Here is an 11122-nt window from a genome sequence, read left to right as displayed (position 1 = left end):
GGGCTCACGCAGTGCTTGGGTTGGGCTGATGTGTATTAGTTTGTTTGATGCTACCAACCAATTCAATGTGCATCCGAAGTATGAAACTATTATCCCAACTCTAGTTAAATTTGCTTCGCGTAGACTCTGATTCCGAATCTCGACCACATTATAGCATCCAACACTGTTACTGCTACTACTGCAGAGGAAGAAACTAGAACACCCTCACATGAACTTGGTGACACAAGAAACCTACAATATGCGGCAACGCGACCTCGCAAACCATGATGTACCGCCCGTGGTATTTCAACATACACTTCCACCACACGCATCCAAACCGAAGCAACTTTTCTCTCCCTATAAATTCCCTCCTCATTCCTCACCCCTCTCCGCACAGAATCATAACTCAATTTGCTCATAAATCAGCCTAAAGAAGCAATTAATGGCGACTCTCTCCTCTTTGTTCGGCCTATCTCTAAGCTTGATCCTCCTCCTCCTCTTTCATAATTCTTTCGCCCAGCTCGAGTGCGACCAAGGCCGAGAACAGAGCCCCTGGCAAAGCCACCACTGGTTCCGAGGCCAGAGAGAGTGCCGGTTCGAGAGGCTAGACGCCCTGCAGCCGGCACGCCGCATTCAATCCGAAGCCGGCTTCACCGAGTTCTTCGACCAGAGCAACGAGCAGTTCCAGTGTGCCGGCGTTTCCATACGACGCCGCGTCATCGAACCCAGCGGCCTCCTCCTGCCTTCCTACTCTAATGCTCCTTGTCTTGTCTACATTCTGCAAGGCTCGTCGCTCACTCGCTCTCCTTATTATATATTAATTCTTTTATATATATATATATACACGTCGTATGACTAGATAGTTTTGTGTTATGTATGTTGCATGCATCATTGGTTGCAGGAAGAGGTATAACAGGCACGGTGTTCCCTGGCTGCCCGGAGACATACCAATCCTTCCAGCAGCAATCCCAGCAGCAGAGAGAGGAAGGCGGCGGGCAAAGCCAGAGATTCAGAGACGAGCACCAGAAGGTCCACCGCTTCCGCGAGGGCGATATCATCGCTCTGCCTGCCGGAGTAGCCAACTGGTGCTACAACGACGGTGACACGCCTGTCGTCGCCATTACCGTCTTCGACACGAGCAACAGCGCGAACCAACTCGACCCTCGTCGTAGGGTGAGTAGGGAGATTAAAAAGAATCCACCTCATACTCATTACACCTAGCTGAATCTTAACGCTGTCTGTCCTTGACACATCTTTACGTAATTTGTTCTGAGATGACAGGAATTCTTGTTGGCCGGGAGCCATCGGAGTAGCGAGAGAAGGCAGGAATCGTTCGGACAACAAACGTATGAAGGACAATACGAAGAGCAGACAGGGGTTAACATCCTTAGCGGGTTCAACCCTGACTTGCTGGCTGAGGCCTTCGGAGTCAATAGAGAGGTAGCAAGGAGGCTTCAGAGCCAGGACGACCGCAGAGGCGAAATCGTCCGAGTCCGGCATGGACTTCAGTTTCTAAGGCCTTCAGTAAGAGAAGAACAGCATGAGCAGTATTCCGAGGGGAGAGAGGAGAGAAGGAAGGGCGGTCAATGCAATGGACTGGAGGAGATGTATTGCGCGCTGAAGACCAGAGAAAACATCAACGACCCGACGCGTGCCGATGTCTACACTCCGCAAGGCGGCCGGATCACCAGCCTCAACAGCCAGAAGTTCCCCATTCTCAACCTAATCCAAATGAGCGCTGAGAGGGGTGTCCTCCGTAGGGTAAGCGATTCTGAGTGAGTCAGTCCCTGCATGATACTAGGCATGACACTGTTCACAAAATTCGCTAACTTACACTAAAAAAGTTATGCTGCTTGATCGCAGAATGCTTTCCATGCGCCGCACTGGAACATCAACGCGCATAGCATCATGTACGTGACTGGAGGGCGGGGACGAGTGCAGATAGTGAACAACCAGGGCCGAACCGTTTTCGACGGCGAGCTCCGTCGCGGGCAAGTGCTGGTCATCCCGCAGAACTACGCAGTTCTGAAGCGGGCGCAGAGCGAGGGGTTCGAGTGGGTCTCATTCAAGACCAACAGCAACGCCATGGTCAACCAGATTGTAGGGAAGGCATCGGCTCTTCGGGGCATGCCGGTGGACGTGCTCATGAACGCCTACCGCCTCTCGAGGGAAGAAGCTCTAAGGCTCAAGTTTAACAGGGGCGACCAGATGACCGTCTTCACTCCCAGGTCCCAGGAAGGGCCTTTCTAGAGTTACTAAGCGATGCCCATGAAAAAGATTAGTGACTGGTAGCTTGCTGCTGGAGAAGAGGCTGTAGATTGAAAGAAATAAAGCCTCCGACGGAGGAGTTTAATTGTACGTTTTAGTTGATGTGCAATAATAAATTACATATTCGATCTTATATCTGTCGTGTCCTCTGATGCGGATTTTGCTTGCTGCTTTTCAGTTTTCTAAATAGAACAGGAATAGTATGATGAAATACTTTTATCAAGATCATTTAAGCATGCAGTTTTACTTTAGAAGAAGATTTTTTTTTTTTTTTTTTGAGAAATAGATAACACGCTATTCGATTCGTTTATTTTATTTAAAAATAAACTTAACTGAAAATGTGAATCAACTAAGATTCAAATTTGGGTCTCGGATACCAACCATTAAGCCTTTGTCATTTACTCTAGAAACGGTCGGCTAGAAGAAGAATATTGCTATGCAAAATGAAGATTCATTAAAGAACGCTTCTTTAATTTGTCCGTACAACGAGGGGTAAGTCTCATTTGACAAATCAAAAGTTCGAAAGTTAACCCCATATTTTGGATTTTTGATTCGATTAAGTTGAAACCATTTGGTTTGAATTACATAAAAATGCTCATTTTTGTTTGTTTTGGTATTCTTTTTAGTCAAAATGGAAATAAATTAACAAGTAATATCAAACATTCAAACATATTTTGTTAGCTCGTCTCTTGTTTTATTCATGTTATGAGTTAGAATATACCTTATTATTTGTAGGGCCGCTTTTAGGTGGTACTCTTTCTACTATTCAAATGAACGAAATCATTTTATATTATTTCTCTTTTTTATTTAGTAGTGAACTCTGTAACAAAGCCGAACTGAGTATACGTTATAGAAATACAAATTAAGCACACTGATGACTGATCCTTACATATACTCAGAAGCGTGGAACATTACGCGTAAAAGATACTACAGAGCTTTTCTTCGCGTACAAGACTTTATTTCTATGATCTCATGTACACACATCAGTGCGTAAAACCCGCCTTAGTTAACTTAGACAGGCTTTTAGTTACTAAACCACGGCAACGGAACTTCCTTACACAACCACGCATGCGTGGCAACCATTTCATTCCGTGGAACACCCCTGATGAAAGTCAAGCCATGGACCGCCCCCCACCGGAGCGAGACAAAAAGATGGCCATCTCGTACCCTCTATTGAACTTCAGCCTCCGCGCCTCCTCCCGCGATATGCAGAAGGAGTTCATGATCAGCACACTCTCCGGCATTCCCCTGAGAGCCGACGTCTTCCCGACGATCTCACTGACCATGGCGTTGCCGTTCGTCTTGAAGGACACCCACTCGAACCCCTCGTCCTCCGCACGCTTTATCACCGCAAAGTTCTGCGGGATGATCAGGAGCTGACCTTGGCGCAGCTCCCCGTCGAAGACAGTCTGGCCGCGGTTTCCGACTATCTGAACTCTTCCCGCGCCCGCTGGTCACGTACATGACGCTGTGGGCGTTGATGTTCCAGTGCGGCGCCAGAATAGCATTCTACAAACAAAATACAAGCGCCATAAACTAAGTTTAAATAGTATGCAGCTGCGGGTAATCTTTGATAAAGTTGACTGCAAGCAACTGTCTACGCAAACTCGAACGATGATAGGAATGTTTTATGTTGCCAGTAACACTTTAAGTTCAGCTTCCTAATGATTCATTTGTAGAATGCTCTCCATGCGCCGCACTGGAACATCAATGCCCACAGCATCATGTACGTGACCGCAGGACGGGGCCGAGTCCAGATAGTCAACAATCTAGGCAGGAACGTCTTCGGCGGCGAGCTCCGTCGAGGACAAGTGCTGGTCGTCCCGCAAAACTTTGCAGTGGTGAAGCGGGCACAAAGTGAGAGTTTTGAGTGGGTGTCGTTCAAGACCAACAACAACGCCATGGTCAACCAGATCGTCGGGAAGGCCTCGGCTCTACGCGGCATGCCGGTGGACGTGCTGGCGAACACCTACCGTCTGTCCAGAGAAGAGGCTACAAGGCTCAAGTACAACAGAGGAGATTAGATGACCGTCTTCACTCCTAGGACCGTGTTAGGTGTTTAAAATCTTGTATTTAGTTATAGTCATGTCTTGAGATATTGGAAAACCTGACCTGTTGAGATGCTACAAGCAAGCGGAGAGGGCAGTGGATGCTTCTGTTTGCCGCGCTCTCTTTAGATAAATAAATAAGCACTTTTTTTCTTTTTCTTTTTTTCTAAGAGGCCTCAGATGCCTCACTTCTGTAGTCTAATTCACTTTCTCTATTAATAAAATAGGTAGCGTGCTATCTTTTCCTCAAAAAAATAACCACTCTGGTCTGGAAGGATGTTTTTCGGATGGTTATAATAAATATGCAATAATAATATCACTTATTTTGTCTATATAATAATTTTGTGTGGAGTTTTCACTAACCGGAGCGAGTCACCACCCGACCATATAATCCCATTGCTTTTTAATTACGGTTGAAAGTGCAAACTTAGATAGTTGATGATTGGAAAGTTGCCAAATACATATATATATATATATATATATATATATATATATATTTAAAAAAAAAAACACTCTCCTTTGTTGGTTGGTGTTGTATTTGCAGATAGATTAACATCCATACTAGAGGATCAAATAGAATTTGGTCCCATATAGCTAGATTCAATAATGATGGAGATTCTCTTTCCAAATGAATATAATTTAATGTTCTGATTAAAGATGAGTATAAAATATATTAAAAATCTACAGATCGATTGTTTGCTAAACGGAATTAGGACGCAGAACGTTTCAATCGATCCGAACCCGCTAGCTGCGTTGGTATTCAGTCGCCGCAGTGCAATTCGGCTGGTCAACACAACAGAAATCCGCCTTTGAAGTGCTGCGCCAAATAAGTGTCGCAGTCCCGCCTCGGCACGTCATATTCGCTCGCTCGCATCCCGCAACGCACACCTTCTGCTGCGTCTCCTCGTCCGCTCCATCGATCTCCTCCTCCTCCTCCTCCTCCTCCGCCGCCGCGAGGTACCTTCTCCTCCTCTCTCTCTCTCTTCGTTTTCTAAGATTTAATTATTTTTTTCTCTATTTTTCCGTTGGAATTTCCATCTGTTTTCGGTTTCTTTTTTTTTTTTGATCTGCTTCCCTGTCTCGCGTAATTTTGATTCGTGGTTAGCGGTGATCCCACCGTGATTTCGCCTCTCTCTTGCGGATTTTTGGTGTTTAGAGTAGTGCGGAATCGGTTTGCATTAGGGTTTGCAAGTGATGTTGTGTGGGATTTGTGATTTTGGGTGGTAACGATGGTTTGAAACAGTTTGATCTCTTTGAATCAACCCTAATGCCACTGCTCAGACACAGCATGCCAAGTGCCGAAGTTTGTAAAGCATAATCAAATTCTTCGATTTGTCATGGGGAAAGATAAAGGCTTTAGCTTGATCCAGCAAGAGTTATTCTTTCATGGCCTACACTTGTTCCTGTATGTAGTGCACTTGCTTTAGTTTTGTCGTCTTCGAGGTTCTGGAGACTAGTTTTGACCACTGTGCGTTTGTTCGCATCAGTGCGAAGAGTTTCTTTGGACGAAGGATGATATAAAAGTACTAAGACTGTTTAAAGTTGAACGAATTTTGCTGGAGCTTGTAACCCTACAGGTTCGAGCCAACCATCTGAGATGAATATAATTCTTTTGCGCTGATATGGCTAGAGTGGCATTATTTTGATAGATTAAAGTATTTGTAATTGCCCATATTGTTCCCTGGGCTGAAGCGCTGAAGCGCTTTGTTAGCTTTGACGGCTTTATTATGTTTCCTTTTCTGCAGATTACAGCAAACCCGAACAGTTGGAACTAGGTTGGGAGACTTTGGGGGCGTTATCAGTTGCCTCTCTGGTTTTGGTTTCTAGTTTGAGGTGGCTTAACAAATGGATAAGCTCAAGTTAGCGGCACTGGGAGAGCGCTTGAAGACCGGAGGAGAACGCCTGAAGAGTGGGGGTGCAGAGGTGGGCAGGAGAGTTGGTGAAAAAATGAAAGAGATTCTCCAGGGCCAGTCGCCAGAGGCAAAAATGGTTGACGAAGCTACATCAGATAGCCTGGAGGAGCCAAACTGGGGTCTAAATTTGAGGATCTGTGGTATGCTAAACAGTGACGAGTTCAATGGTTCTGAAGTGGTCAAGGCAATAAAGAAGAAGATTGCTAGCAGGAATGCAGTGAGTCAGAGGCTGAGTCTTGATCTGTTGGAGGCTTGTGCTATGAATTGTGACAAAATATTTTCGGAGGTGGCTTCCGAGAAAGTCCTGGATGAAATGGTGAGGATGATAGATAATCCACAAACAAATCATGGGAATAGGATGAGAGCTTTGCAGCTGATTGAAGCATGGGGTGAATCTGAGGACCTTGCATATCTACCTATTTTCAGACAGACTTACATGGTAAGCCTGGCTAGTTTTTTCTGACTTTACTCTGAACTCCTAAAGTACAATTTCACTAAAGAGAGGCTAGATTTTAAACATGGGCTTTGCAATGTAACAATCTAGTTTGTTAGTAGATGCTCATGTTTATATGTTATAACTGTCATGTCATTATTTCTTCTGATATATGTTAGAAGAAAGGTCATTGAGACCCTGAGATATAAACCTCCTTTTGCTGAAAATGGTAATTTTAAATTATGCAGAGTTTGAAGGGACGAAAAATGCAAGCTAGTGCGCAGCATGATGACAATTCTAGTTCATTACTTTCTTCTGGTGAACAAAACTTTGCGCATGTGGCGGCTCCTCCTGACCGGTATCCTTATCCCAATGTCGATCAGCCCAACACAGACTTAGGTGATTTAATCTTCCATGGCGGGGGCCTCTCTGCGGAGGAGAAAAAGGAAATTCTTGTTGTTGCTCGAAACAGTATCGAGATCCTCTCTTCAATCTTGAACTCTGAAACGAAAGAAAGGCCCTTGGAGGTATGTTAGTTTGCCTTACATGTCGCAATTACTAATACATTTCCGACAAGTCGACAAACATACTTCAAGTTACACCCTCCTCATAGAGTATTTATAATTGTAATTTCCAGAACCATTTGGCCTAGGTGTGGTAATTTTGACCATAAGTATTTAAAAGTTATGAACTGATGATCCGTTAGCTAGATAGTGGACCGCATCTTTCATGAACATGCAAATGGCAATTCGACATGTTTAAAACATCAATGTCTTCTCGACAGATTTAGATCAATTGAATCTGTTTTATCTGGAAAATAATTTCTACATCTAAAAACTTAAATAGCTTACTAGAGAAGCTACAGTATTCTACTATATATGGGGTAATGTGATGAAATCATGGGTTTGCAGTGGGGTAATGTGATGAAATCATGGGTTTGCAGTGGAGGGTGGTTTTTCATTAATCTTTGCTAAACCTGCTTGTTACGTATATTTGAATATGCTTATTTTTGGCAATACAGAATGATCTTACAATCTCTATGCTGGAAAAATGTAAAGAATCACAACCCATGATACAGAGGATAATAGAGAGCACAGGCGACGATGAGGCTATGTTGTTCGAGGCTCTGAATCTTCACGATGAGCTCCAACAAATCCTAGCCAAGTATGAGGAGCTCAAAATTGCCAATCTGCCTGAGACTGGTGACACTGTCAAAGAATCTGGACCTTCAGCTGGGCTGATGAGAGATGACGAGGCAAAAGAGCAGCAAACGCCTAAGGAAAGCGAATCCACAAGTCAATCTAGAGATTCTGAGAAGGTAGAGTGAGAGTCCTATTTGCACATGGTAGAGTGAATTGTGGAGTTTAACAAGGCGTTGTATATATAAGAGCTGGATTAGATATGGATCTCATTTGCCTTATTTGCCATCGTTTTCTTTTAACTAATACAAAACGCTGCAGTTGTTCGATTTCGCACTGATTCCCTTTTTTGATACGGTACTTTTTGTGTTAACCTGCCGGTCGTATCGTTTGTGGAACGTCATGTATTTCGAGTATGAATCTTCACTAGTCCGGTTCCTTTGTGCTGTATCTATTCAATATTTTAGGTTATTATTCGTGGCGAATCAATATCTTTGTACTCACGTGGTTTCCTGCCAGGCAGTGATAAGATTATTTAATCAATCTGAGCTTTCACACAAATTTGGAGAGATTCTAAAAGACTACCATGAAGTTGGAGTTCGTTATTTGTACCTCAAAATAATTAGTCTGAGCTGCAATCTACTTCAGAGATGAGCCACAAATGTCTGATAAATTTCTTAAAATAGAGTGACAGAAAAAAAGGAAGAAGAAGAAGAAGAAAGGATTAAAAATAGAATGAATTTGCAAATAATCTCTCCTCTCGTCTTATCCAATTCGACAAAGATAACATTCCCCACATGTAGCGGCTAAAATGTGCCGACCACCACCATTGTAGATAATCCAGCCCATCACACCATTCACCAGGGCTCCTCTTCTTTGAACAATTCAAACGCCACCTTACGTAATTACCCTCAAAGAAATAAACTTAAAAAAAAAAAAAAAAAGCCAAAAACCGTTTTATGGTTAGTTATCCCAGCTGTTGTCCTTGGGCATCCCGCCTTTCTCAAACGCCGAGTTTGGTAATCCTACCGTTGAGCCTTTCCCTTAAAACACAACCAAACACATATTCCCCTTGCTCTTCCCGGTGACCTCTCGTCCCCACAACCGGCCTCCCCTTACGAGAAGGTCGCCCTGTGCAATGGACGCATCCAACGACAGCGAGCCGGGTTCTGATCTGGTCACTCCCCTCGGAGACCTCAGGCCGTCGGAAAAGAAAGCACTCGCCGAATTCCGAACGAAATTGGAAGAAGCCATCATAACCAACCGGCTATTCAGCAAGCTGGCACACCGCCACCACCGTCATGATAAGAGCAAGACCCGCGTCGCCAATGCTTGCTCCCCGGACTTCTGCATGTTGGAACCGAGCCCCGACAAAGACGAGGATCTGAAAAACATATCTTTGTGGGGAATTCCTCTCTTGCCGAGCAAAGGCCACGAAGACACGGATGCGGTACTCCTCAAGTTCCTCCAAGCGAGAGAGTTCAGAGTGTCCGAAGCATTCCACATGCTACGAAGGACCCTACGATGGAGAAGGGGATTCGGGGCCGACGATATCTTGCTCGAGGATCTCGAACTACCGGAGTTGAACAGCGCGGCATATATGGATGGCACGGATAAGTACGGCCACCCCATATGTTACAATGTGTACGGGGTGTTCAGAGATAAGGAGTTGTATGACAAGGCGTTCGGGAATGAGGAGAGGAGGGAGAGGTTTGTGCAGTGGAGGATCCGGCTTATGGAGGAGGGGATTAAGCAGTTGAGCTTTAAGCAGGGGGGCGTGGGCTCGATGCTTCAGATAATTGATCTCAAGAACTCTCTCAGCCATTCCATGAAGGAGCTCCGAAGCACCACGAAGAAGGTGGTCACCATTCTGCAGGACAACTATCCTGAGTTCGCCGAAAGGACTGTAAGAAATATTGCTCTCGAATTTCCAATTATGTTGTGTGTTTGATTTGCTTGTAAAATCTCACCAGAAGCTGATAAGTTTGATATGCGTCTAGTGTGGCAGTAAGTTCAAGATCTAACTTAGGTCTCATAACATGGGCTTAAATATTGGGAAAAGGAAAGCTGATTCTGTAAGATAATTTAGAATCTCATACATATTCAATTTGCAACTGTTGCATTCGTCGTACAACGTTCGCTAGCTCGTATATATATATATATATATATATATATATATATATTAAAGGATGGATAATGTTACCAAATTAGGTTCTCTACACTAACAAGCAAAAAATGGCGATGAATCAATTCCCCTCGCTTCGTTCTGCATGCAGATATTTCTGAATGTGTCGTTCCGCAGCTATGCTTACCATGCGTTGTTTTCTCACTTCGTCTCTCCGAGAAGCAGGAGCAAGTTCATCTTTGCCAGACCCTCCAAAGTTACTGAAACACTTCTCAAGTAAGATTCATAGCTAAACAAAACGTGCATGTTCATTTTTATTGTTGAGTAGATAAATTGTAGAATTTTTCCCTCTGATGCATCTCTTTGACAAGGTTTATAGCTCCGGAGGATTTACCAGTACAGTATGGCGGATTTAAGAGGGAAGAAGACGAGGAATTTTCAGCCGAAAATGGTCGAGTATTGGAAATCACCGTCAGAGGCAGCAGCGCAGGAACTATAGAAATTCCAATAATTGAGGTAACGTTATCTAAATACAGGGCTTAAATCAGCTTGTTATATGGTGTTCATTTACTCGATTCTTTAGCCTTTCTATTCCTTCGACATGTTAATCCACATTACTAATGAAGCTTCATATGACCAATCAATCTCACTTTCTACTAATGGTGTTCCAACGCAACAGCCCGGGGTGACAGTGGTGTGGGACATAAGTGTCGTTGGATGGGAAGTGAGCTACAAGGAAGAGTTCGTCCCAGATGATGAAGGCTCTTACAATGTATTGATCCGAAAGGAAAAGAAGCTCGACGAGTCGTCTCGGAATTCCTTTTATATCAGCGAACCGGGGAAGGTTGTGTTAACAATAGAGAATCGTACGTTCAAGAAGAAGAGGGTCCTCTACAGATCAAAGAGCAAGCCTACCATCCCCTTGTACAATTTGCTGAACCAAACCAATCGTCCCGCTGTGTAGTTTCTATATATAATTCACCAAACTTATTTGGCCCTTTTCTTCTTTCTTCCCTTCTTCACTATTTTGTGTTTCGGATTAAATTGTGTAATGCACCCACCATATGATCCATATATTGTGTCAGAGATCAGAGAGATTCTTGTAAAATCAAACAATGTCACAAAGATGTATCTAACCATTTGAGGCACTCTCTGTGTATTTAAATGCACATATTTACCAACCTTAGTGACAAAACAGTAATGAAATCACATCGACT

General features: G+C 43.9%; 4 protein-coding genes and 1 pseudogene across 4 annotated transcripts; 4 read left to right on the top strand and 1 right to left on the bottom strand.

Moving 5' to 3' along the window:
• On the top strand, positions 405-2333 carry LOC109728904 (glutelin type-A 1-like). The gene is made up of 4 exons (XM_020259441.1): positions 405-764; positions 881-1152; positions 1261-1740; positions 1843-2333. The coding sequence occupies exons 1-4, from the start codon at positions 422-424 to the stop codon at positions 2227-2229; spliced, it is 1482 nt and encodes a 493-aa protein (XP_020115030.1). The 5' UTR covers positions 405-421; the 3' UTR covers positions 2230-2333.
• LOC109703748 lies at positions 3360-3756 on the bottom strand (annotated as a pseudogene).
• LOC109703747 (glutelin type-A 1-like) lies at positions 3799-4271 on the top strand. Its single transcript, XM_020224469.1, has 2 exons — positions 3799-3810; positions 3927-4271. The coding sequence occupies exons 1-2, from the start codon at positions 3799-3801 to the stop codon at positions 4269-4271; spliced, it is 357 nt and encodes a 118-aa protein (XP_020080058.1).
• Positions 5128-8113, top strand: LOC109728903 (target of Myb protein 1-like). Its single transcript, XM_020259440.1, has 4 exons — positions 5128-5252; positions 6041-6647; positions 6890-7168; positions 7663-8113. Exons 2-4 carry the CDS (start codon positions 6141-6143, stop codon positions 7966-7968), a joined length of 1092 nt encoding a protein of 363 aa, XP_020115029.1. The 5' UTR covers positions 5128-5252; positions 6041-6140; the 3' UTR covers positions 7969-8113.
• LOC109728902 (patellin-4-like) lies at positions 8704-11053 on the top strand. Its single transcript, XM_020259439.1, has 4 exons — positions 8704-9686; positions 10057-10181; positions 10277-10421; positions 10585-11053. The coding sequence occupies exons 1-4, from the start codon at positions 8919-8921 to the stop codon at positions 10867-10869; spliced, it is 1323 nt and encodes a 440-aa protein (XP_020115028.1). The 5' UTR covers positions 8704-8918; the 3' UTR covers positions 10870-11053.

The sequence above is a fragment of the Ananas comosus genome, linkage group 25 (assembly GCF_001540865.1).
Source record: "Ananas comosus cultivar F153 linkage group 25, ASM154086v1, whole genome shotgun sequence".
NCBI lineage: Eukaryota > Viridiplantae > Streptophyta > Magnoliopsida > Poales > Bromeliaceae > Ananas > Ananas comosus.
This window is presented reverse-complemented; position numbering and strand designations above follow the sequence as displayed.